Here is a 23,775-nt window from a genome sequence, read left to right on the forward strand (position 1 = left end):
GTTCAACTTTATATTTAAAGTAAAATGTAAAATACAGATTTAACAAATAGGAGCAGCTTATCTAGATGTTATTATGCTGTTAAAGTTGCTTTTCTTTGAATGGGACTGACTGCTTCGCAAAGCTGACACTGGCTGGGCAGTGAGCTGCTCACACTCAATAAGAGAAAGTGCACTTGGGATGTGTTGCTAGAAGAGACAACGTGATAGGCTTCAGCACTTTGCTCTTATAACAGCCATCCTCCTCTTGTCCCCGTGACAACCTCTTTGAGCACCCGTCCCCAGTTTGCAAACCTCTGCTATGGACCATGGATATCCCTGAGGAGGCTATGCTTCTCCAGGCAGACTGCCACTGATCTCTGTCACTTCCTGTAATAAGACCTACTGCCTGTTGGGCCAGGCAGACATACTTTGACATAAAAACAAGAAATGCTGGAACCACTCAGCAGGTCTGGCAGCATTTGTGAAAAGAGAAGCAGAGTTAACGTTTCGGGTCAGTGACCCTTCTTCGGAACTGACAAATATTAGAAAAGTCACAGGTTATAAGCAAGTGAGGTGGGGGTGGGGCAAGAGATAACAAAGGAGGTCTAGATTGGACCAGGCCACATAGCTGACCAAAAGGTCACGGAGCAAAGGCAAACAATATGTTAATGGTGTGTTGAAAGACAAAGCATTAGTACAGATAGGGTATTAATGGACTGAAAACTGAACAGCCACAAGCACAAACATGAGAAAAAACACAGTGGGTAGGCACAGTAGAAACAAACTGAACAAACTAAAATAAAATAAACACAAAAAAGAAAAATGAACTAAAAAGAAAAGTAAAATGGGGGGCCCGTCATGCTCTGAAATTATTGAACTCAATGTTCAGTCCGCCAAGCTGTAGCGTGCCTAATCGGTAAATGAGATGCTGTTCCTCGGGCTTGCGTTGATGTTCACCGGAACACTGCAGCAATCCCAGGACAGAGATGTGAGCAAGAGAGCAGGGGAGTGTGTTGAAATGGCCAGCAACCGGAAGCTCGGGGTCATGCTTTCGGACTGAGCGGAGGTGTTCTGCAAAGCGATCACCCAGTCTGCGTTTAGTCTCCCCAATGTAGAGGACACCACACTGTGAGCAGCGAATACAGTATACTACATTGAAAGAAGTACATGAAAATCGCTGCTTCACCTGAAAGGAGTGTTTGGGGCCTGGGATAGTGAGGAGAGAGGAGGTAAATGGGCAGATATTACACCTCCTGCGATTGCAGGGGAAGGTGCCATGGGACGGGGACGAGGTGGTGGGGGTAATGGAGGAGTGGACCAGGCTGTCGCGGAGGGAACGATCCCTTCGGAATGCTGACAGGGGAAGGGAGGGGAAGATGCGACTGGTAGTGGCATCACGCTGGAGGTGGCGGAAATGGCGGAGGATGATCCTTTGGATATGGAGGCTGATGGGGTGGAAAGTGAGGACAAGGGGAACCCTGTCACGGTTCTGGGAGGGAGGGGAAGGGGTGAGGGTAGAGGTGCGGGGAATGGGCCGGACACGGTTGAGGGCCCTGTCAACAACAGTGGGGGGACGTCCTCGGTTGAGGAAAAAGGAGGTCATATCAGAAGCACCGTCATGGAAGGTAGCATCATCAGAGCAGATAATTTGGAGACGGAGAAACTGGGAGAATGGAATGGAGTCCTTACAGGAGGTAGGGTGTGAAGAAGTGTAGTCGAGGTAGCTGTGGGAGTCGGTGGGCTTATAATGGATATTAGTAGACAACCTATCCCCAGAGATGGAGGCAGAGAAGTCGAGCAAGGGGAGGGAAATGTCGGAGATGGACCATGTAAAGGTGAGAGAAGGGTGGAAATTGGAAGCAAAGTTGATAAAGTTTTCCAGTTCGGGGCGGGAGCAGGAAACGGGCCGATACAGTCATCAATGTACCGGAAAAAGAGTTGGGGGAGGGGGCCTGAGTAGGATTGGAACAAAGAATGCTCGACATATCCCACAAAAAGACAGGCATAACTAGGACCCATGCGGGTACCCATAGCGACACCTTTTACTTGGCTGTCAAAGACACTATGGCCCTTACTTTTTTTTTTGACTCAGGTCCCTTCCTGTGTGCTTCAGGGGACATCTCCCAGTATGCAGTGCACAACTGCATCAAGCAGGTGACCAGTTTGCCAGCACCAACCAATACATCACATTTCCTGTGGATGCTAGCCAAGTTCTGGAGTTTGCAACAGTGTCTAGTTTCACATGTGCCCTGGGGGTTATAAACCATATTCGTACATCCGACAAGCCAGAAGCTTTCATCCACAGGAACGAGTTTCATTCCATTAAAGTACAGCTTATCTGTCATAATTGCAAAAGGATCATGCAAGTCTGCACAAGTTTTGCAGGCAACTGCCATGACGCTGCCTGCAAAAGGCAAACATCCATGTTTCTTAAATGATTTTGATGTCCTGATCATGACTACTTATCCTGGCCCTCCATTCCAGCTATTGATCTGTGTAAATAAATACTTCCTAACATCTGCCCTAAATTTGTTATTCATAAACTTGAATCTGTGTCATGTTGTTCATCTCCTGTGGCACATCTGAAATCATTGCTCTTGAGTTAAGTTGTGTTAAAAAATTAATGTGCTTCTATAAAGTCGCATCCCCTATATTAGAGGGGATAGTGTTAGCGCAAAAAGGTTAAAGGGGACGGAATTCTTCAAGTGTATTCAGGAGAGCTTTTTGAGCCAGCACGTAGAGAATCCTACAAGGGGAGGGGCGGTACGGGACTTAATCCTAGGGAATGAAGCCGGACAAGTGGTAGAAGTGGCAGTGGAGGAGCATTTCGGGGATAGTGACCATAACTCTGTAAGATTTAAGGTTGTTATGGAAAAGGACATAGAGGGACTGGAAATAAGAATTGGGGGAAGGCAGATTTCAATATGATAAAACAGGATCTGGCCAAAGTGAATGGGGGCAGCTTCTTAGAGGAAAGTCTACATCAGACCAGTGGGAGTCATGTTCCTGTAAATGTGAAGAGTAGGACCAACAGGTCAAGGGAACCCTGGATGTCAAGGGATATAAAGGATTGGATAAGGATAAAAAAGGAGGCGTATGGCAGATTCAGAGTGCTGAAAACTGTGGAGGCCCTAGAGGAGTATAGAAAGTGGAGGGGAGTGCTTAAAAAAGTAATTAGGAGAGCGAAGAGGGGGCATGAAAAATAACAGGCAGACAAGATAAAGGAAATCCCAAGGCATTTTATAAGTATGTTAAGGGCAAGAGGATAACCAGGGAAAAAGTAGGACCTATTAGGGATCAAAAAGGCAATCTGTGTGTGGAACCGGAGGACATAGGTGAAGTTTTGAACAATTACTTTTTATCTGTTTTCACTATGGAGAGGGACGATATAGGTGTAGTGATCAGGGAAGGGATTGTGATATACTTTATCAAATTAGCATTGAAAAGGAGGAAGTATTAGCTGTATTAGTGGGCTTAAATGTGGATAAATCCCCAGGTCCAGGTGAGATGTATCCCAGGCTGCTTTGTGAGGCAAGGGAGGAGATAGTGGGAGCTCTGACATTAATTTTCAGATCCTCTCTGACCACAGGAGAGGTACCAGAGGACTGGAGGACAGCGAATGTGGTACCATTATTCAGAAAGGGTAGCAGGGATAAACCAGGTAATTACAGACCGGTGAGTCTAACATCAGTGGTAGGGAAATTATTGGAAAAAATTCTGAGAGACAGGATTAATCTCCACTTGGAGAGGCAGGGTTTAATCAGGGATAGTCAGCATGACTTTGTCAGGGGGAGATCGTGTCTAACAAATTTGATTGAATTTTTCGAGGAGGTAACTGGATCTGTAGATGAGGATAATGCAGTTGATGTAGTCTATATGGACTTCAGTAAGGCTTTTGATAAGGTCCCGCATAGGAGATTGGTTAAGAAAGTAAAAGTCCATGGGATCCAGGGTAATTTGGCAAATTGGATTCAAAATTGGCTTAGTGGAAGGAGGCAGAGGGTAATGGTAGAGGGTTGTTTTTGCGATTGGAAGCCTGTGACCAGTGGTGTACCGCAGGGATCAGTGCTGGGACCCTTACTGTTTGTAGTGTACATTAATGATTTAGACGTGAATATAGGAGGTATGATCAGTAAGTTTGCAGACAACACGAAAGTTGGTGGTGTCGTAAATAGTGAGGAGGAAAGCCTTAGACTACAGGACGATATAGATGGGCTGGTAAGATGGGCGGAGCAGTGGCAAATGGAGTTTAATCCTGAGAAGTGTGAGGTGATGCACTTTAGGAGGACTAACAAGTCAAGGGAATATACAGTGGATGGTCGGACCCTAGGGAGTACAGAGGGTCAGAGGGACCTTGGGGTGCTTGTCCATAGATCACTGAAGGCAGCAGCACAGGTAGATAAGGTGGTTAGGAAGGCATACGGGATACTTACCTTTATTAGCCGAGGCATAGAGTATAAGAGCCGGGAGGTTATGATGGAGCTGTATAAAATGCTAGTTAGGCCACAGCAGGAGTACTGCGTACAGTTCTAGTCGCCACACTATAGGAAGGATGTGATTGCAGTGGAGAGGGTCCAGCGGAGATTCACCAGGATGTTACCTGGGCTGGATCATTTCAGTTATGTGGATAGGCTGGGGTTGTTTTCTTTGGCGCAGAGAAGGCTGAGGGGGGAACTGATTGAGGTATACAAAATTATGAGGGGTATTGATAGGATAGATAGGAAGAAACTTTTGCCCTTAGCGGAGGGGTCAATAACTAGGGGGCTTAGATTTAAGGTAATGGGCAGGAGGTTTAGAGGGGAGTTGAGGAAGAATTTTTTCACCCAGAGGGTGGTTGGAATCTGGAACACACTGCCTGTAGAGGCAAGAACACTCACAACATTCAAGACGTATTTGGATGAGTACTTGAAACGCCATAACAAACAAGGCTACGGGCCAAGTGCGGGGAAATGGGATTAGTTAGGACGGGTGCTTGATGGTCGACGCAGGCGCGTTGGGCCAAAGGGCCTGTTTCTGTGCTGTAAAACTCTATGACTCTAAGTTGTCTCTTTTTAAGTCTTAAAAGCCATAACTTTTTTTTATTATTCATTCGTGGGATGTGGGCATTGCTGGCTAGGCCAGCTTAATTGCCCATCGCTAATTGCTCTTGAGAAGTTGGTAGTGAGCTGCCTTCTTTAACTGCTGCAGTCTTTGGGGTGTAGGTACACCAACAGTGCTGTTAGGAAGGGAGTTCCAGGACTTTGACCCAGTGACAGTGAAGGAACTGCGCTATAGTTCCAAGTCAGGATGGTGTGTGCTTTGGAGGGCAACTTGCAGGTGGTGGTGTTCCCATGCATCTGCTGCCCTGTTCTTCTAGGTGGTAGAGGTCGTGGGTTTGTAAGATGCTGTCGAAGGAGTCTTGGTGAGTTGCTGCAGTGCATCTTGTAGATGGTACACACTGCTGCCACTGTGCATCGGTGGTGAACAGAGTGAATGTTGAAGGTGGTAGATGGGGTGCCAATCAAGCGGGCTGCTTTGTCCTGGATGATATCGAGCTTCTTGAGTGTTGTTGGAGCTGCACCCATCCAGGCAAGTGGAGAGTATTCCATCACACTCCTGATTTGTGCCTTGTAGATGGTGGACAGGCTTTGGGGAGTTAGGAGATGAGTTACTCGCCGCAGGATTCCTAGCCTCAGACCTGCTCTTGTAGCCATAGTATTTATTTATTTAGTGATACAGCACTGAAACAGGCCCTTCGGCCCACCGAGTCTGTGCCGACCAACAACCACCCATTTATACTAACCCTACAGTAATCCCATATTCCCTACCACCTACCTACACTTGGGGCAATTTACAATGGCCAATTTACCTATAACTTGCAAGTTTTCGGCTGTGGGAGGAAACTGGAGCACCCGGCGAAAACCCACGCGGTCACAGGGAGAACTTGCAAACTCCGCACAGGCAGTACCCAGAATCGAACCTGGGTCCCTGGAGCTGTGAGGCTGCGGTGCTAACCACTGCGCCACTGTGCCACCCTATATGGCTTATATGGCTACTCCACTTCAGTTTCTGGTCAATGGTAACCCCCAGGCTGTTGATAGTAGGGGATTCAGTAATCATAATGTCATTGAATGTCAAGAGGAGATGGTTAGATTCTCTCATTGGAGGTGGCCATTGCCTGGCAATTGTGTGGCATGAATGTTACTTGCCACTTATCAGCCCAAGCCTGGGTGTTGTCCATGTCTTGCTGCATCTGAACATGGGCTTCTTCGGTGTCTGAGGAGTCGCAAATGGTGCTGAACATTTTGCAATCATCGGAAAACATCCCCACTTCTGACCTTATGATTGAAGGAAGGTCATTGATGAAGCAGCTGAAGATAGTTGGGCCTAGGATACTACCCTGAGGAACTCCTGTAGTAATGTCCTGGGACTGAGATGATTGACCTCCAACAGCCACAAACCATCTTCCTTTGTGCTCGGCATGACTCCAACCAGTGGGGAGTTTTCCCTCTGATTCCCATTGATTCCAGTTTTGCGAGGGCTCCTTGATGCCATACTCGGTCAAATGCTGCCTTGATGTCAAGGGCACTCACTCTCACCCCACCTCTGGAGTTCAGCTCTTTCGTCCTTGTTTGGACCAAGGCTGTACTGAGGTCAGGAGCTGAATGGCTGTGGTAGAAGGTCAGTGAACAGGTTATTGCTGAGCAAGTGCTGCCTGATAGCACTGTCGACAACCCCTTTCATCACTTTGCTGATGATTGAGAGTACACTGATAAGGCAGTAATTGGCCGGTTTGGATTTGTCCTGCTTTTTGTGCACATGACATACCTGGGCAATTTTCCATATTGCCAGGTAGGTGCCAACGTTGTAGCTGTACTGGAACAGCTTGGCTAGGGGCGTGGCTAGTTCTGGAGCACAAGCCTTCAGTACTATTGCCAGAATGTTGTCAGGGCTCATAGCCTTTGCAGTATCCACTGCCTTCAGCTGCTTCTTGATATCACGTGGAGTGAATTGGATTGGCTGAAGACTGGCATTTGTGATGCTGGAGACCTCAGGAGGAGGCCGAAATGGATCATCCACTTGGGACTTCTGACTGAAGATGGATGCTCATGCTTCAGCTTTGTCTTTTGCACTGATGTGTTGGGCTCCTCCATCGTTGAGGGTGAGGATATTTGTGGAGCCTCCTCCTCCTGTTAATTGTTTAATTGTCCTTGTAACTCATTTCTCTGACACCTGGGATCAACCTCATTGCTCTCCTCTGCATTCTCTTCGGGCTGGATCATAGAAATTACAGCAGAGCATTGTGTAGCTTTAGCATGGCCTCTGATTTGACTGTGTAACCTGGCATCCTGTTTGCTTTGTTTATTGCTGCTTCACCTAATTTGGCTATGGTGAGTAATGAATGAATGAATATCCCTTTCCCTTTGGCTAGTTTTATCACACTTGTGAAGTACACATGTTTCTGATATAGCGTCTTTCACAACCTCAGGATATTCCAAAGCTCTTTACAGACAACTTCACTTTTGAAGCGTAGTCGCTGTTATAATGTAGGAAACGTGGCAGCCAATTTAAGCACAGCAAGCTACCACAAACAGCAATGTGATAATGACCAGATAATCTATTTTTTTTAGTGATGTTGATTGAGGGATAACTATTGATTAGGAAACCAGGATAATTCCCATTTTTCTTCGAAATTGTGCCATGGGATCTTTTACATCCAGCCTTGGTTTAATGCCTCATTCAAAAGACTGCACCTCCATTAGTGTAGCACTCCCTTAGTACTGCATTGGAGTGTCAGCTTAGAATTTTTTGCACTCAAGTCTCTGGAGGTAGGACTTGCACCCACAATTTACTGACTCAAAAGAGAGAGTGCTACCAGCTGAGGCACAGCTGATACCGTATTAAACTTTATTAATAAGGTATTGAAACAATTTAAAGATACATTTACACAACTAAAGTACCAACCTGAATCTAGAATCAGGATCTTGCTTCATTTTGAAGTCTGTTCGGACCTTAGCACCGAACTTAGACTCAACAAATTTAACATCAATGCGATGCAGAAGCCACTGAACACTAATGATACACTTGTAGTGTAAACGCACTGATTCTGGACTGTTGACTACAAATGGTTGCCAAAAGTGCCTGGCCTCACATTAATGCTCACAAATGCAGAAAGTAACTAATTCAGCCTTACATGTACAGAGGAGCGATCTGAGCTGATTTTTGTCAGTAAACACTGATGAACACTAACTAGGAAATGATGATGGTTGCCATTTATGCTAGCCATCTATAATTATATATTGTTATATTATAATTACATATTTTATATATATTATTTTGCATAGAAGGCTGCATTCTCCTTTTGACATAACTTCATACATTTTGTCATGTTCCCCCCCTGCAGATGACACACAGTGTCCTCGACCTCAAAGGCTGGCAGCTGGCACTGTCAGAAATTGCCAGCTGTAGTCTGCAAAAAGTGTAGTTCCTCCATCTCTTTCACTGAAATTCATAGACTGCAGTGAAGCAAGTGCTTGAAATGCCCTTGACATTTATTGATATGCCCTACTAATTAACTTTAGCATGATTCCTAATCTTCATCTATATCAACAAAAGCTATTCTGTATAATCCTGGACTCAGCATTCACAAACTATCCACATTGCAAATTCCTGAGCGTAGAGCATTTGCCAACGAAAAATGTTAAGAATCTGACAGTACTTAGTTAAAAAATTGGGGTATAAATTCAGCTTGAGTACTCACACAAAATTGGCAACACTGACAGCCCATTTATTTACTATTAATGTCACTGTGGTATTGGTTTTGCACCAGCGCTAATTTATGTGAAGTAATTTTGACTTTGAGTGATAGTCCAAGTGGGTGATATCAGATCAGCCACCCATTATGCATCTCTTCCAATTTAAATTTCCACTGAAGTCATTGGAAAGGAAAATCAGGCAAAGTGTATAATGGGTGGCTGATCTGATATCACTCATATATTACCCCTTGTGGAGTGTAAATTGAATGTCAAGGCCTCAATTGACTCTGAGGTGGAGTGGAGTGAAGCTACCTCCTCCAGAGGGTGTCACTGTTCTTCGCTAGGGCTGAATCTTGACTCAAGATCTGGGCAGCATTTATATTGTAATTGCAGTTAAAATATTGACACTACTCTTACAGTGTTGAATGCAGCCTGACAGATATTACAGAATGATTTTAATGTGCATTATTATGTGGTGTACCTAATCTGAGGATGTTTGAAGTGGAGACTGGATGTAAAAATTGGGGAAATGTTCTATTTCCACTGATACTTCAATGCATCATAAGACAAAAAAGCATGAAGGATAAAATCTTATTTGAGAAGCCTTCCATCAGGAATATGCATGCGTCAATTCTTTGTATTTGAATTGTATAGAATGAATTCACAAGATTTTGCATGGGCAGGCTTCTTACTCACCCATTGGAAGTGTTTCCTCCGATCACCCTTATGGCGGACCATTGTACATCTTCTGTTCACTCACTGACAGCAAAGCGAGATGTACAAATGTTTCCCTGAAATTTCAGCCTCTCTGTATTTACGATCTGAGATTTAAATATGATAATCCACTTGACAGCTTTGATTGTGGTTTTGCTATTGTGTGGTTACAATTTAAATAGTTTCAAGTTGAATGTAGGCTACACTGCAAACCTTGAAAATGTTTTTATCATATTCACTGTGGTGGTATTGATATGTCACTTTGGAGGTCTTTGAACAAAATACACAAATATTGAAAGATACAGTAGCAAATATCATGTTTGAAAGTTACACAGTGCAAAAAGTGAAACTTTCAGCTGAATGCACTCTTGTAGAATCGTGCAGGGAGAGAAATTGGGCTCTGTAGCAACAGTTGTTTTAGGTGACATTGAATCTCACACCTATTATACATTTCTTCCAAATTAATTTTCCTAACGGTGGAAAATGGAGTCCGAGATGTATGTGCACACTTCCGACGGGAAGTGCGCTGGACGTAAATAGGTTTGCGTAGGCACCTAACAACCGTCAGCAGCATGCAAGGCAGACAGATCATGATGGCAATCAGTGTGCAACACTGATTGCACAACAGTGTTGCCATTTTCAAGCTCCACTTATGCCCTTTCTTAACCTCGCATGGCTGAACACGACATTAAACAGAATGAACAACCCCCCACCAGCAATATTTAGAGGGATCATGAACTACTTACAGGTTAGTTGCTGGTTATTTCTTCTGGCTTCTGGTGCAATTAGAACTTCTCTATACTTGGCTAAAGATTGAATAGTCTATAGTACTTTCTTGTTGATTTAAAATCTTGTGCTGAAACAAGTTGCTTCCAGACATAGGTGGCCTGGTAGGGCTTCCTTTGGGAATTGTGTATGACTGGGAGAATGAAGAGACGCCATGCAGAGGAGGACAAACTGCAAGAAGAGGGAGGAGGAAGAGGAGGGGAGAAAGGGCTTTAAGTAGTACTCGATGTTCGCCAGGAGCAATTCTCAACTGCATTGAGGACCAACACTTGAAATGTCTTTGCTTCACAAAAGAGGTGATGTTACAGAGGTGGAAGTAAGCAGTATTAGTGATGGAGCAGATATATAGCTGGAAGCTCATCTCAGGGCGAATTATGAACTAAGGCTGCAAACAGTCTGGTTTAGCCTTGGATGGTGGCCAAGGAGAGGGATGGAGTCTGTGGTGGGGCCAAACAAATTGACTTTAGTATTTAGTTTGAGGAAATTACTGCTCATCCAGTACTGGATGTTGGACAAGTAGTGTAACAAATCAGAGACAGTGGAGGGGTTGAGAGAGGTGTATGTATCTGCAACCAGAGATTATTATTTGAAAAAAACAATCAAAATGTAAAAGAAAGAAAAAGCAGATGCACTTTGGCCTACATTGAGACAGGATTTCTTTCCCTGCCACTTTGAAGGCTAGCCTGATTGACTAATGGAATCCAGGAATGTAAACCTATTATTGGGATCTTCCCACACAGCTCCAGATAAGTCAAATGGTATGTCAGTCTTTATTGAGCAAACAGCAGAATGTTTACCAGTTCTCTCTGCTGGTAGGTAGCCCAGTTTTAAGATCTTAACTCTAGAACACTTGACAGTCCCTAAACCTTAGCTATGTCAACAGTGCCTAGTCTCTGGATTTGTGTAAGTGGGTTATGTCACCAGAAGTATGTACTCCAGACTGGGCAAACTAATAAAAACAGAAAGTGCTGGAAATACTCAGCAGGTCTGGCAGCATCTGTGGAGAGAAAAGCAGAGTTAACGTTTCAGGTTTGTGACCTTTCACCAGAACACTTTTATTTGGGCAAACTGTACCTGAGTAGATTTGTCAGTAGGTCAGTTTGGAGACTCTTAAACATGCTATTTCTTCTCCACAAGCATCAAAAAAAGTTGACATAAATAAATGATAGTAAAAGAGAATAGGCTTGAACAAGCAATTGAATTACCTTCAGGGGGAAATGATACTGTAGACAGAAGCTCTGATTAGCTAAACAAGGAATATAAAAATACAGAAGGTCAATTCAAAGAAAACAATCTATTTGGGACATTGAAAGAATGAACAGGAGAATTGAACAGTGGTTGTGTCTTTGCTATGCATAGAAGAAGATCTGACTTAATAGATAAATGGAGGTGAACTTTTTCTGGCAGACAAAAGTCATCCAGGAATATTGATCTGCATATCATCAGGTGGAGATGTGATAAAAGTGGTAATTAAGCTAGATTTAGAGGCTGGAGCGCATTGTTAAACATAGCTGACCTCTGTTGTAATTGTGGTACATCATGTAGGAAACAACATTGTACAGGATTAAGGAGGAAATTAAAAAATAATAAAACATTTTTAATAGAAATATACAGTTATTGAAATATATGATTATCATGCAAATACTTTTGTACTTAGGCAATGAAATTGGAAATAAGGTACAATATATAGCGATTAGATCTGTGCAAACCTGCTGAAAATATTGAAATTTTTGGCATCACGGAAACATGGCTGTGAAATGAGGAGTTGGAGTTAGCAGAATGCAAAATATATGAAAAAGATAAATCTGTGAAACTGCTGGAGGAGTTTTATTGTTGGCAAGAGATGGCGAGCTGCTATTGATAATGTTAATGTGAACAGCAGAAGGAGCGATGATAAAGGCAATGTGAGTAGAAATTAGTAATGATAAGATAAATAAATAATAATTAGCAGTTGCCAGTTTATAGTGCGCATGGAAATAGAGCTGTTTTAGTGTACTGTTGTACAATTCAGAGAAACTAGGTTGCCAAGCAGGCTAGTCATGTGACCAGCTGGTCTGACCACGTCTGTTTGTGGATTTGGCCATCCCAGCAGTCATCCTGAAATTTGAGCTTCCTCATCTTCAATGTCTGGTGCTCAAAATCTATTGTGGGTTAAATTGGATAAGGGAAGTAACCTCTTTGTCTCCACAAGCACCGTCTGTTAATATGTAAATATCTTTCCAGCCAAGGGCCTGTTTTTTTTAAAACAAATCCTTACTTCGTTTCAGCAATAGTTTTCAAATCATTGTTCATTAATGTGCCTCATGCCTGGCAGGTGGGGGGCCTGCATGACAATATTCATTAACAATATTTGCATGAGGGTAGTTGGAGAAACATCAGTTCATTTTTGCATAAAGGGACATTAAGGAGAGCAAAATTAGAATTTCAAAATTTGCTGACGACAGCAAACTTGTAGGTGTGGCAAACAGTGAGGATGATATGAACCTCCTACAACAGGACATAGATTGACTAGCAGAATGGGCAGACAGGTGGCAGATGGAATTTAATACTGTTAAGTGTGAGGTGAAGGAGTAGGGTGAGACAATATATACTTAATGGCACAGTTCTAAAGAGTGTGCAAAAACAGAGGGGCCTGGGGGTGCATATGCATCAATCTTTGAAGGTGGCAGGACATATCCAGAGAGTGGTTAGAAAAGCATTTGGGATCTCGGGCTTCATAAATAGAGGCATTGAGTACAAAAGCAGGGAAGTTATGCTGAACCTTTATAAAGCTCTGGTTTAGGCCCCAACTGGAGTATTGCATCCAGTTCTGGTCACCACACTTTAGGAAGGATGTGAGGGTCCTTGAGAAGGTGCGGAGGAGATTTGCCAGAATGGTTCCATGGATAGGGGATTTTAGTTGCAAGGTTAAATTGGAAAAGCTGGGGTTGTTCTCCTTAGAGCAAAGGAGATAGAGGGAACATTTGATAGAGATGTACAAGATTATGACAGGCATAGATAAGTTAGACAAAGAAAACTGTTCCCATTAATTGATGGTACAAGGACTAGGGGACACAAACTGAAGGTTTTGGGCAAGAGATGCAGGATAGCTTTAGAAACTTCAAATTGACAGCGAAGAGGGTGAAAAAAGTAAGAGTGCAAGATTCTTGATAAGTTTGATCTCTTTTGCCTGGTTGAAGAGAATCTTTTCTCATCATAAGTGGGAATGATGAATTGAGGAAGAACCTTTTTACGCAGCAGGTGGTAATGACATGGAACTCATTGCCCACAAGGGTGGTGGAAGCAGAGACAATGATTTCAAAAGGAAATTGGATGGTCCCTTGAAGGAAATAAACTTGCATGACTACGGGGATTGAGTGGGGGAGTGAAACTGACTAGATGGCTTCGCGGAGAGCTGGCATGGACTCGATGGGCCGAATGGCCTCTTCCTCTGCCGTAAATGACTCTGACTCTAAAAAAAGAGCAATGACGATGTTTAGACTTATAGGCTCTAACTTGTGTTGATCGACTCACAAAAATGAACAACCTGTTTTCTTGAAGAAAGGGAGAAAGCATGGTGAGAAGTCTGGGTAATGATGATTAGCTGTGTAAGTAATTTGTTATAGCTTATATTGGCTCAGAAGTTGGCATTTTCACTACTTCCAAATGTTGTAACAAACCCAACCCCCCCACCCCCACAACCCCCAGATTGGCCAGTTAAAGTTTGACCAGTTGAATTCCACAAGTTGTGCTTCTGCAGCAACTGTTCCTTTCTTTGCACCTTTAATAATGTTCCTTTTATACTTCTCAAGCAGTCTAATTACCATTTTGGTACGACTGATGAAGATGTCTATAATCCAGTCATGGTTGAGCGATCTACACTTAGAATGGCTCCCCAAAAATGTAGAAAATACTGATTTAGCTACAGGTCAATTACAAAAAAACCTCACAGGCTCAATGATGCACACATTATTGGTCTTTTAATTGTTTCCAAATGTATTGTGCATTTACCATAAAATGGCATTGGGATCTTTCAAGGTAAAATGACACAATAAGACTAAATACTGCAGAGCATTTAAGTACTTTGATGAAAATAATGGAGAAGGTTGATGAAGATAGTGCAATTGATGTATATGTGATGTTTGATAAAGTGCCACATAATCAACTTGTTCGCAAAATTGAAGCCCAGGGAATTAAAAGGGCAGTGGCAGCTTGGATGCAAGATTCACTAGGAGACAGAGAGCAGAGAGTAATGGTGAATCAAAAACAAGAAATGCTGGATTCACTCAGCAGGTCTGGCAGCATCTGTGGAAAGAGAAGCAGAGTTAACGTTTCGGGTCAGTGACCCTTCTTCGGGTCACTGACCCGAAACGTTAACTCTGCTTCTCTTTCCACAGATGCTGCCAGACCTGCTGAGTGAATCCAGCATTCCTTGTTTTTGTTTCAGATTTCCAGCATCCGCAGTATTTTGCTTTTATTTTAGAGTAATGGTGAATGGTTGTTTTCAGACTGAAGGGAAGTATATAGCAGCATTCTCCAGGGATTGGTATTGGGCCCGCTACAGTTTTTGATACAACCAAACGAACATACGAATTAGGAGCCATTCGGAATTAGGAGCTCCGTCATTCAATAAGATCATGGCTGATCTGATATATATTAATGGGCTGGACTTGGGGTTACAGGGCAGAATTTCAAAGTTTGCAGAACACAGAAAACTTGGAAAAGTAGTAAACAGTGAGGAGGATAATAACGGACTTCAGAAGGACACACCCTTGGAGGATGCGACTGGAGAATTGATAACGGGGAACAGAGAAATAGCAGATAATTAAAACCAATATTTTGCATCGGTCTTCACGGTGGAGGACACTATAAAGATCCCACAGATATCAGATAAGCAAGGAGATAATGGGAGCAGAGATCTTGTAACAGTCTCTATCACGAGGGACAAAGTATTTGACAAACGAATGGGACTAAAGGCAGACAAGTCGCTAGAACCTGATGGCCTACATCCAAGGGTTTTAAAGGAAGTGGCTGCAGAGATAGTGGAGGCATAGGTCGAAATATTCCAGAACTCACTGGATTCCGGGAGGGTCCCAGCGGATTGGAAAACAGCTAATGTGATGCCTGTTCAAGAAGGGAGGGAGACAAAAAGCAGGAAACTATAGGCCAGTCAGCCTAAAATCGGTCATTCTAAAATATTAAGGAAGAAATAGCAGGACATTTAGAAAAGCTTAACGTAATCAAACAGAGTCAACATGGTTTTATGAAAGGGAAATCATGTTTGACAAAGTTTCCAGAGTTCTTTGAGGATATAACAAGCAGAGTTGATAAAGGGGAACTGGTAGATGTAGTGTATTTAGATTTCCAGAAGGCATTCGATAAGATGCCACATAAAAGTTTATTGTACAAGGTAGCTCACGGTATTGGGGGTAATGTATTAGCATGGATTGAGGATTGGTTAACTCCAGGAGACAGAGTCGGGATTAATGCGTCTTTTTCAGGTTGGAAAGACGTAACTAGTGGATGCCACAAGGATCAGTCCTAGGGCCTCAATTATTTACGATCTATATTGCAGGAGGGTGCAGAGTGTAATATATCCAAATTTGCTGACGATACAAAAATAGATGGAAGGGCATGTTGTGATGAGGACATAAGGAATCTGCAAGGTGATATAGATAGGTTGAGTGAATGAGCAGAAACATGGCAGATGAATTTAATGTAGGAAGGTGTGAGGTCATGCACTTTGGTAGGAAGAATCAAAAGGCAGACTATTATTTAAATGGAGCGAGACTTCAAAAAAGTGCAGCACAGAGGGATCTGGGTGTTCTTGTGCATGAAACACAAAAATTAGCATGCAGATGCAGCAAGTAATTAAGAAGGCAAATGGAATTTTGGCCTTTATTGTTAGGGGGTTGGAGTTTAAAAATAGGGAAGTCTTGTTACAACAGTACAGGGTGTTGGTGAGGCCGCACCTGGAGTACTGTGTACAGTTTTGGTCCCCGTATTTAAGAAAGGATATATTGGCATTGGAGGCAGTTCAAAAGAGGTTCACTAGGCTGATTCCTGGGATGAAGGGGTTGACTTATCAAGAACAGCTGAACAGATTAGGCCTTTATTCATTAGAGTTTAGAAGAATGAGGGGTGATCTTATTGAAACATACAAGATTCTGAGGGGGCTTGAGAAGATGTTTCCACTAGTGGGGAATCTCAAACTAGGTGACATAGTTACAGAATAAGGCGACACTCATTTAAAACTGAGATGCGAAGGAATTTCTTCTCTCAGAGGGTAGTGAATGTCTGGAATTCTCTACCCCAGAGAGTTGTGGTGGCTAGATCACTGAAAGTATTTAAAGAGGAGGTAGATAGATTTTTGAAATATCGGGGAGTTGAGGGCTATGAGGAGCTGGCACGAAAGAGGAGTTGAGGTCTGGGGCAGATCAGCCATGATCTTATTGAATGGCGGGACAGGCTTGAGGGGCCGAATGGCCTACTCCTGCTTCTATATCTTATGTTCTTATAGACTGGTGAAATTGGCCAACAATTGGCATATGAAGAGAAATATGAAATGATGCAATTTAGGACAACGGGCTGAATTTTCTGGACCCTTTGGGCATGGGCTTGAAGGCGGGAGGGGGCGGAATATCGGGATGGAAGCCCGAGGTCTTCATATCGCAACCGGATATTGCGAATGGTGGCCAGCATAGTGGGAGGATGTCACGCCTGAACATGGCGGAAGGTAATTGAGCCAATTAATTAGCCAATTGACGGCAATTTTGTTGGGGTTTTTGGATTTTCCAAAGGGTGCATGGGAATCATGGAGCTTCAGAGCCTCGCCGGGTATAAGGAGGTGGCAAGCAAGCGGGAGCTTAGTGCTGGCTTCATCCGGCAGCCATTGTGAGAGCCAGTGTGGCATGCCAGAGAGGGTGAAGCAGCACAGGGATTGGCAATCACAGGCAGGAGGGGGAGAATAATGTTTTCATGTCTGAAAGTATTTCCCTTTTTAGTTAACATTATATCAGTTTAATTTCTCTGCAAAGTTGTGATTATACACTCTGTGTTGACAAATAGTGTTGATCCTGAGTGGAAGGACAAGGACTGAAACACTGAATCTATGCTCACGGAAAGTACCAATTTGCAAAGATCATTACATGCAGAGGACAGTTAATCTCTAGTATAATCGACTTAATGGATTTATGGTGCTGGCAAGCTCCTATAATCTTGCAGTTCCCAACCCAATGTGTAACACATGCTTTTTAATCCGAATTACGTTACATTTAGTTGTATAAAGGCCCATCATGCCTATTATGTCTTGATGGATAATAGCCATCCAACATCACATAACTGAGATAACTGACACCCTACTGCACCTGAAACAGCTGTACGTCAAAAGGCAGTCACTTTGTCCAGTATAGATGTATATTTATTAAACTGTTTGCCATCAATGGCTATACTTTGCAGTTATAAACAGTGTGTTGAATCACATGGAATTATGACTCCAGAGTTGTTAAAGTGTACTCAACATCACCAATGCCACATTAGTGCAGAACTCCATAAATTCTTTTGGGGGAAGAAATACTGTTTTATATGGATAATTAATTTTTGAACATAATTTTTTAATTTCTGGTCTAGATCATCCCCATTCTTTATATAATTCACTCATCAATCTGAATGAGGTGACATTTTTGTTACTATTCACTTTATGTATTTCTGCTGGAATTCCTCATGATTAGCCTAAAACAAACATTTTTCCCCTCATTTTTTGATTTTATGTGTGAGCTAGACGCCAATTAGCAATAAAAGTGGGAGAAAGATTTATTACTGGTCTTTCCGTTTTTTGTCTACATATTTTGGTTACTTTTTATACACCAAGGGAAAATGATTGATTCTGTTAATGACATCGCAAAGAAAATTCACTTGGAAATTTTGAAGCTTCAGGTATGAAGGAACTAAATTAATAAGGACACATGTGAAACTATAGTTACTGAAACAACTTGAATTAATGATTGCTGCTGCATACATATTAGTTCTCTAATGACTGATATGGGAAATGGCAATGTCTCACAGGAGCAATAGAGAGGTGTTCATTAGGCATGTTGTTTTTCTTTGGTCATGGGCCAGAGGGTGACAGTGGACTAGAGTCCCACTATCCTTTGAGCAGTGCACTTGAGGGGCCAGGCTGTGGGATGTCACAGGGGAGAATTCTATGTTCCCAATCGTGTTGGTGGAAAGCCATTCGTTGGATGGAGTAGAAGGAGTTTTATTCAGAATTTAACCCTTAGGGATTGCTTGAACCTGACATATCGTGGCGAAAGTGAAAAGGCATTTCTTTCTGTACCACAGAAATCCCTCATCTCCCCTTCACCAAAAATTGACGTTTTATGCTCTTCACTAAGAACTTAACTTGCTGAATTATTTAGTGAAGGTATTTAAATATATTTTCAAGCCCCTTGTGTAAACAGAATGTGTAGTTGTACTAAATTGGATAAACGAATATTGACAATAGCATTTGTCAATAATCAGTTAAAATTAATACAAATAATTAATAAAAGCATACTATTTTGTGGATTAATGCTGCAAAACAACTTCTGGTGCATTGCTGGAAAGAATTCTACAAAGGGTTTTTTGTAGATGTACTGTTAAATGTGGAGATTTCTGTGTGAGTCCAATTCTAATTTCATTGTTGCCTCAAGCATAAAACTATCGCATGTCGTGTCAGTCTTCCGCTGAACAGCGTGGTTATGTAAATGTCTTTATTTTCTCTAATGTGGGAGCAATATGTAGATTTTTATTTAGCAAATCTGCTTGAGGCACATAGCTATGTAGCACAAAATAGCAGTAAAACATCACCAATGAGCAATGAAAATCACTCAGTGCAATGCGGACAACATAACGAGTCCCTATTAAGAGTAATGTTTGATTTCTCCTGTACAGATCTGTCGGCTGGGAGTCTGAATTGCATTGCCTGTGCACCTTCAGCCCTTGAAATTTAAGATGGCTTCCACTCTCCTCTCTCGGCAATTAACTTACATGCTGCAGCAGAACCTGAAGTTTTCACTGCCCCGTGAGTATTCTCTCATTTAGGGTTCAGCAATGATGTGGAATGTGCAAAATTTAGTCTACATTTGTAGTCCTTTCAGCTTCTACATCTGGATGGTTACTTCAGTGGTGTGGGGGCAGCGTTGATCTTTCAGCCATTCATTCTTCCAGAGAATGCATTTTCTGCCACATAGTTGGTTACAGAGCTGAGTCAACCTATCTGAAAAATGAGGAGGAAGAATTGAGGAATTCCTGCAAAAGTTGAGTGGTTAGTTCCTAACACCTTTTGTGGGTTGCTCAAGAGCAGTAATAGGTAGAGGCCTAGCCACTATTCTAAATATGGGATGATGGTTTGGGATGGGCAAGAACCCAATACAATAGAAGAATGTAACAACTACATGGATCTGCAGTTGTGTATTGTATGACACAATTTAGTATCTGTTCAATTTGACTTTAAGATTATGAATTATTTTGTATTTTAAGAGAATCTTTGATAGATTGAGAAGAAAGGAGATAAAATGCTCTTGTGACAGTGAATTATTACAGACTTTTAATTCTAAAATTGTGCCTTTAATATTTAAGAAAGCTTGACTGTTGCGGTAATTTGCATTAATATAGCACCTTTAATGTGGAAAAGTATCATGTGTTGCTTCACCGAGGTATATGGGAAACGAACACTGAGCCAAAGGAGAGGTTAGGATGGGTGAATAAAAACTTAATCAAAAAGGTGGGTTTTAAGGTCAGTCTTAAAGGAAGGGAAGGAGTTGGCGGGATTTAGGCAGGAATTAGAGAGATTGGACTGAAGGCAATTTTGGTGACTTGTCAACCAGTTTATGATGTGAATTCAGATAATACTAAAGACTATGTACGTGGCCCAGGCGAGATGTCTATCATTATACTTGGAAACTGCAGTATTTTAGAGTGATGTAATTCTCACATTTACCAATGTTGTACTGTCCTTCAGAAGAGACTTCAATTGAGGTCCCATTTCCCTGTGTTCTTCTTGTTCATGTGGGTGGCACTATTCAGAGAAGAGCAGGAAGTTTTCCAGATTTCATGACCAGTATTCCTCCCTCAACAAACTCCACCAAAAATGGATTAATTGATCATGGCTGTTGAGCTACATTGCTAGCACAGAATGGCTGCTGCATTTTCCTACCTAACAAGTCATTGACCTAGAAATTCGAGTGCCCCCAAAAACAGGTCCAAAGGGGACGCAGGGCACAATTTCTGCATCTGATTGCCTCTGTGCGACCCAATATTGTCTGTCAGGTGTCATCTTTCATACAAGATGTTAAACTGAGGCCCCATCTCTACAACAATGTGCCAAGCTCTATTCTGACATTATCTGATGTGTCTGCTCAACACTTGATTTTCAAAGGAATGGAAACCTTTCTGACATTCATATCTGTCAAAGCAATCAGCAGATAAAGCCAATGAATCAACAAGTTACCAACTTGCTGAATTTGCCTCCTTGCTCAGGGGCCGATACGGAGTGATGGCAGGGCTGGGTAGATGAGTGGCTGTCAAAGTTTCCTGGCATGTGGTGCAGGCCAGCACCAACCAAGCACCTCAAATGGCACCGGCAGCCATCGGCTCCATACAATGAAGTGCCCTCCCACTGACCACATCGGCTCTGGCAGGGTTTTGTGTTGGAGGACAGCAGCAAACGCAATCCAGTGAAACTGTAAGGATTGCTGCCCAAGGAATTTCAGGGCCACCAAGTTTTTTTTAAAACTAATTCTATTTGATCTGATTATAGACAAGCTGTTAAAACAGGGTTCAATATATTTTGGTTAAAGAAAACTGCCTACATTACAACTACATTGAACCAAATGCATTTTAATTATGTTACAGTTTATACACCCATTCCCTCACAATGTATATTATTTCACAGAATTATGGAAAAGACCCGGAAAAGTCAAAATTCAAATGTGTCCTGATTTACTCAACATCTTTGTGCATTTGGTTAATATTTTGCTTGGGTCCACTGAACTAAGAGGGAGTCTGCCTGAGGTTCACAACTGTCGCTTCTCATAATACTATTCCACAGTTCATTGAATTTCTCAAGAACACTTCAGTGTTCAGTCCAGTGATGCAAATAGAACAATTGAGGAATAATTCATGATATCTTCTCACATTGAGGCTAGATAATTTAATTTTGGAAAGTAATCTACTAATGTTTGCCAACTAAATTGATGAAAACCAGTGAAGTCAATAATAAACCTCTTACTTAATCACTTATGTGCTTATTTATCTGGCAGTGCTCTTTCTTCATGGGTCTTGGAGGTGGCAACCCATTCACCAACAACATCTTTCTGTTTTAACATGTAGCTTTGCATCAGAGAATGACTTTTGTCTCAGCTAACATATATATCAGCCTCATTTCTTCTACATTTTGTTTGATTAAGAGAGTTTGTTGAAATAAATATTCAGCTGAACAGAGGTTAGAGGACTATGCTTTCATGAAGATCCTATTAAGTCTGTTAGCCCTCTCTTCAATCTGCAGATGTGACTCATCCAAGACAGGAGAGAGATGATTGATGGGAGGCTATCCAAACTCCTTAGATTAAAGCTACCTAAGAGATCATAGAAACCTAGGATATGAAGTTCCATTAGATAGTTTGTACTTATACCAGGTTTTCCACCATGAATTGGCAGCTTATATCATTCCTTCTGTCTCTTTGGGTCTGTTCATGTAGAGGTAAGCATGCTGCATAGTACATAGATATAGGCGTGCATGTTTTTGGGGTTTAAGATGATTAGCTTCAGTAAGCATCTAGAGAACATCTTCGCCTTATGGAAGAAGTGCTTTATTTAAAGGTACCTGAACATGGGCATAAGAATGGGGTCACTGAGCCAGATCCCTAAAAGGAAAAATCTTGTCCATTAGAAATGGGAGGCAGGTAATTTTGAGGGTGGAGGCTTTGGGAGGGCTTTACAGGAGGGAAGACGGCACGGGGAGACCTAAACTTTCCACATGAGGAACGAGTGTTCTTAATCTTCTGGCTCCCAGAAGGAAAATAAAGAAGTTACCTTAAATGGCCTCTTCAAGTCCCCACCCTTTTTCCACTTTCTTCATCACAATGGCTTTCCCAAATTAAAATTGCATTCAGGGCCTGTTGACATCATTGAACCCTGTTCTGCCGTTATGGACAGAATTGAGAAAGAACTGAAATCCTAGTTCCCTTCTCTTTACTGTCTGTAATCTGTGTTTTATTTAAAAGGAAGATCTATGGGCTGAATTTTATGCCGCCCCAGCGGGTTGGATGGTGGCGTGGGGGAGGATGGGGCTGGCGTAAAATTGAGCGGGAGGCTCCGGGAGGCCTACCTACCCCGCTCCACCTCCAGTCAACATTATGGCGGTCGGACCACTTAACAGCCACTTAAGGACCCTCGCCTACCTCCACAGGTATTTTGCCCATGGCAAGCGGGCGTACTGGGGACGTGAAAGGCCGCCCAGCAATAGTTGCCGGCCTTTCCTCGCGCCAGTGGGGGGGGGGCCATGGCAGTTGGGCACAGGGCCGCCCCCACCTCCGAACCTACTCCGGGACCCAAGCCTCCCCCACCTCCCCCAAACAACCACTCTAGCCTCACCAGGGCATGACCAATCTCACTGGTCAGGTATGTCCAACTTACCTTCCCTCCTGGCTCCCTGGCATTGGTTGGGCTGCAGTCCCAGCAGTGGCCACCACTCCCGGTGGCGCTGCTGGGACTAAGAGCTGCCAGCCCGCTGATTGGCTGGCAGCTCACTGAGGCGGGACTTCCTCACTCAAGTGGGTAGAAGTCCTGCCTCAGGATAACTAAAGCCCGGGGATCAGTAAAATGCGGGACGGATCCCTGGGCTAGGCAGAAGCGGTTTCGCCACCGACGTAAAATTCCTGTCCATCTAAGGTAAATTCCAGCCCTATGTGTTTCTTAACCCCGAAAAACCAATTTGGCCAATTTGAGTAACCAGCAGCACGCTTTTCATGGGTTTAAATAACGAGGGTTATGTTTATTCACACGTTCACCCCGAAAGTCTTATGTTACGACACTCCTCACCACTCGCGTGCGCGCACACGCACACTTGAGAGAGAATCCTGTTAAAAATAGTGCACTTTTACAAATTGCAAACAAAGGAATTGTTCGAAAGTCACATGATTTGGCTTGTCTTGGGGAAAATACATACACTTGCAGGCCCAGTGATGTGTAATTAGGTGGATTCGATAGCCAGAATCGTATATCAAAGTCGTTGCAAGATTCTCTCAAAGAGGTGGATTTTCAGTAGGTCATGAAGTTAGTTACTGGGAAGGCACAAATGAGTCTTCCTTGGCTGTTTGCTGCTTTTTCCTGCAGTCTGTATTTTAAAGATTTTTAAAAGGAGACCAACCTGGCTGCCCCACCATGTGACTTCTCACATTTCCATTTCCCAAATATGGTGGGGGTCTTGGTTGATTAGCCCCATCCTGGTTTATTGTTGTAAGACATTCATCCTGAGGAGGGTTTAGACAATCAGCTTCTTTGTTTCAGGAGAAACCAATTAAATTCAGGAATATCTCCTAAT

General features: G+C 42.8%; 1 protein-coding gene across 2 annotated transcripts in view; it reads left to right on the plus strand.

Moving 5' to 3' along the window:
• Positions 1 to 23,775, plus strand: part of abat (4-aminobutyrate aminotransferase) — a 276,368-nt gene that overhangs the window by 98,236 nt on the left and 154,357 nt on the right. For both annotated transcript variants that reach the window (XM_068056126.1, XM_068056125.1), the window contains exon 2: positions 19,125 to 19,254. In XM_068056126.1, coding sequence (XP_067912227.1) covers positions 19,185 to 19,254 — 70 coding nt within the window. In that variant the 5' untranslated portion in view covers positions 19,125 to 19,184. The remainder of the gene's footprint in view (positions 1 to 19,124; positions 19,255 to 23,775) is intronic.

This window comes from Heterodontus francisci, chromosome 24, assembly GCF_036365525.1.
Source record: "Heterodontus francisci isolate sHetFra1 chromosome 24, sHetFra1.hap1, whole genome shotgun sequence".
Classification (NCBI taxonomy): domain Eukaryota; kingdom Metazoa; phylum Chordata; class Chondrichthyes; order Heterodontiformes; family Heterodontidae; genus Heterodontus; species Heterodontus francisci.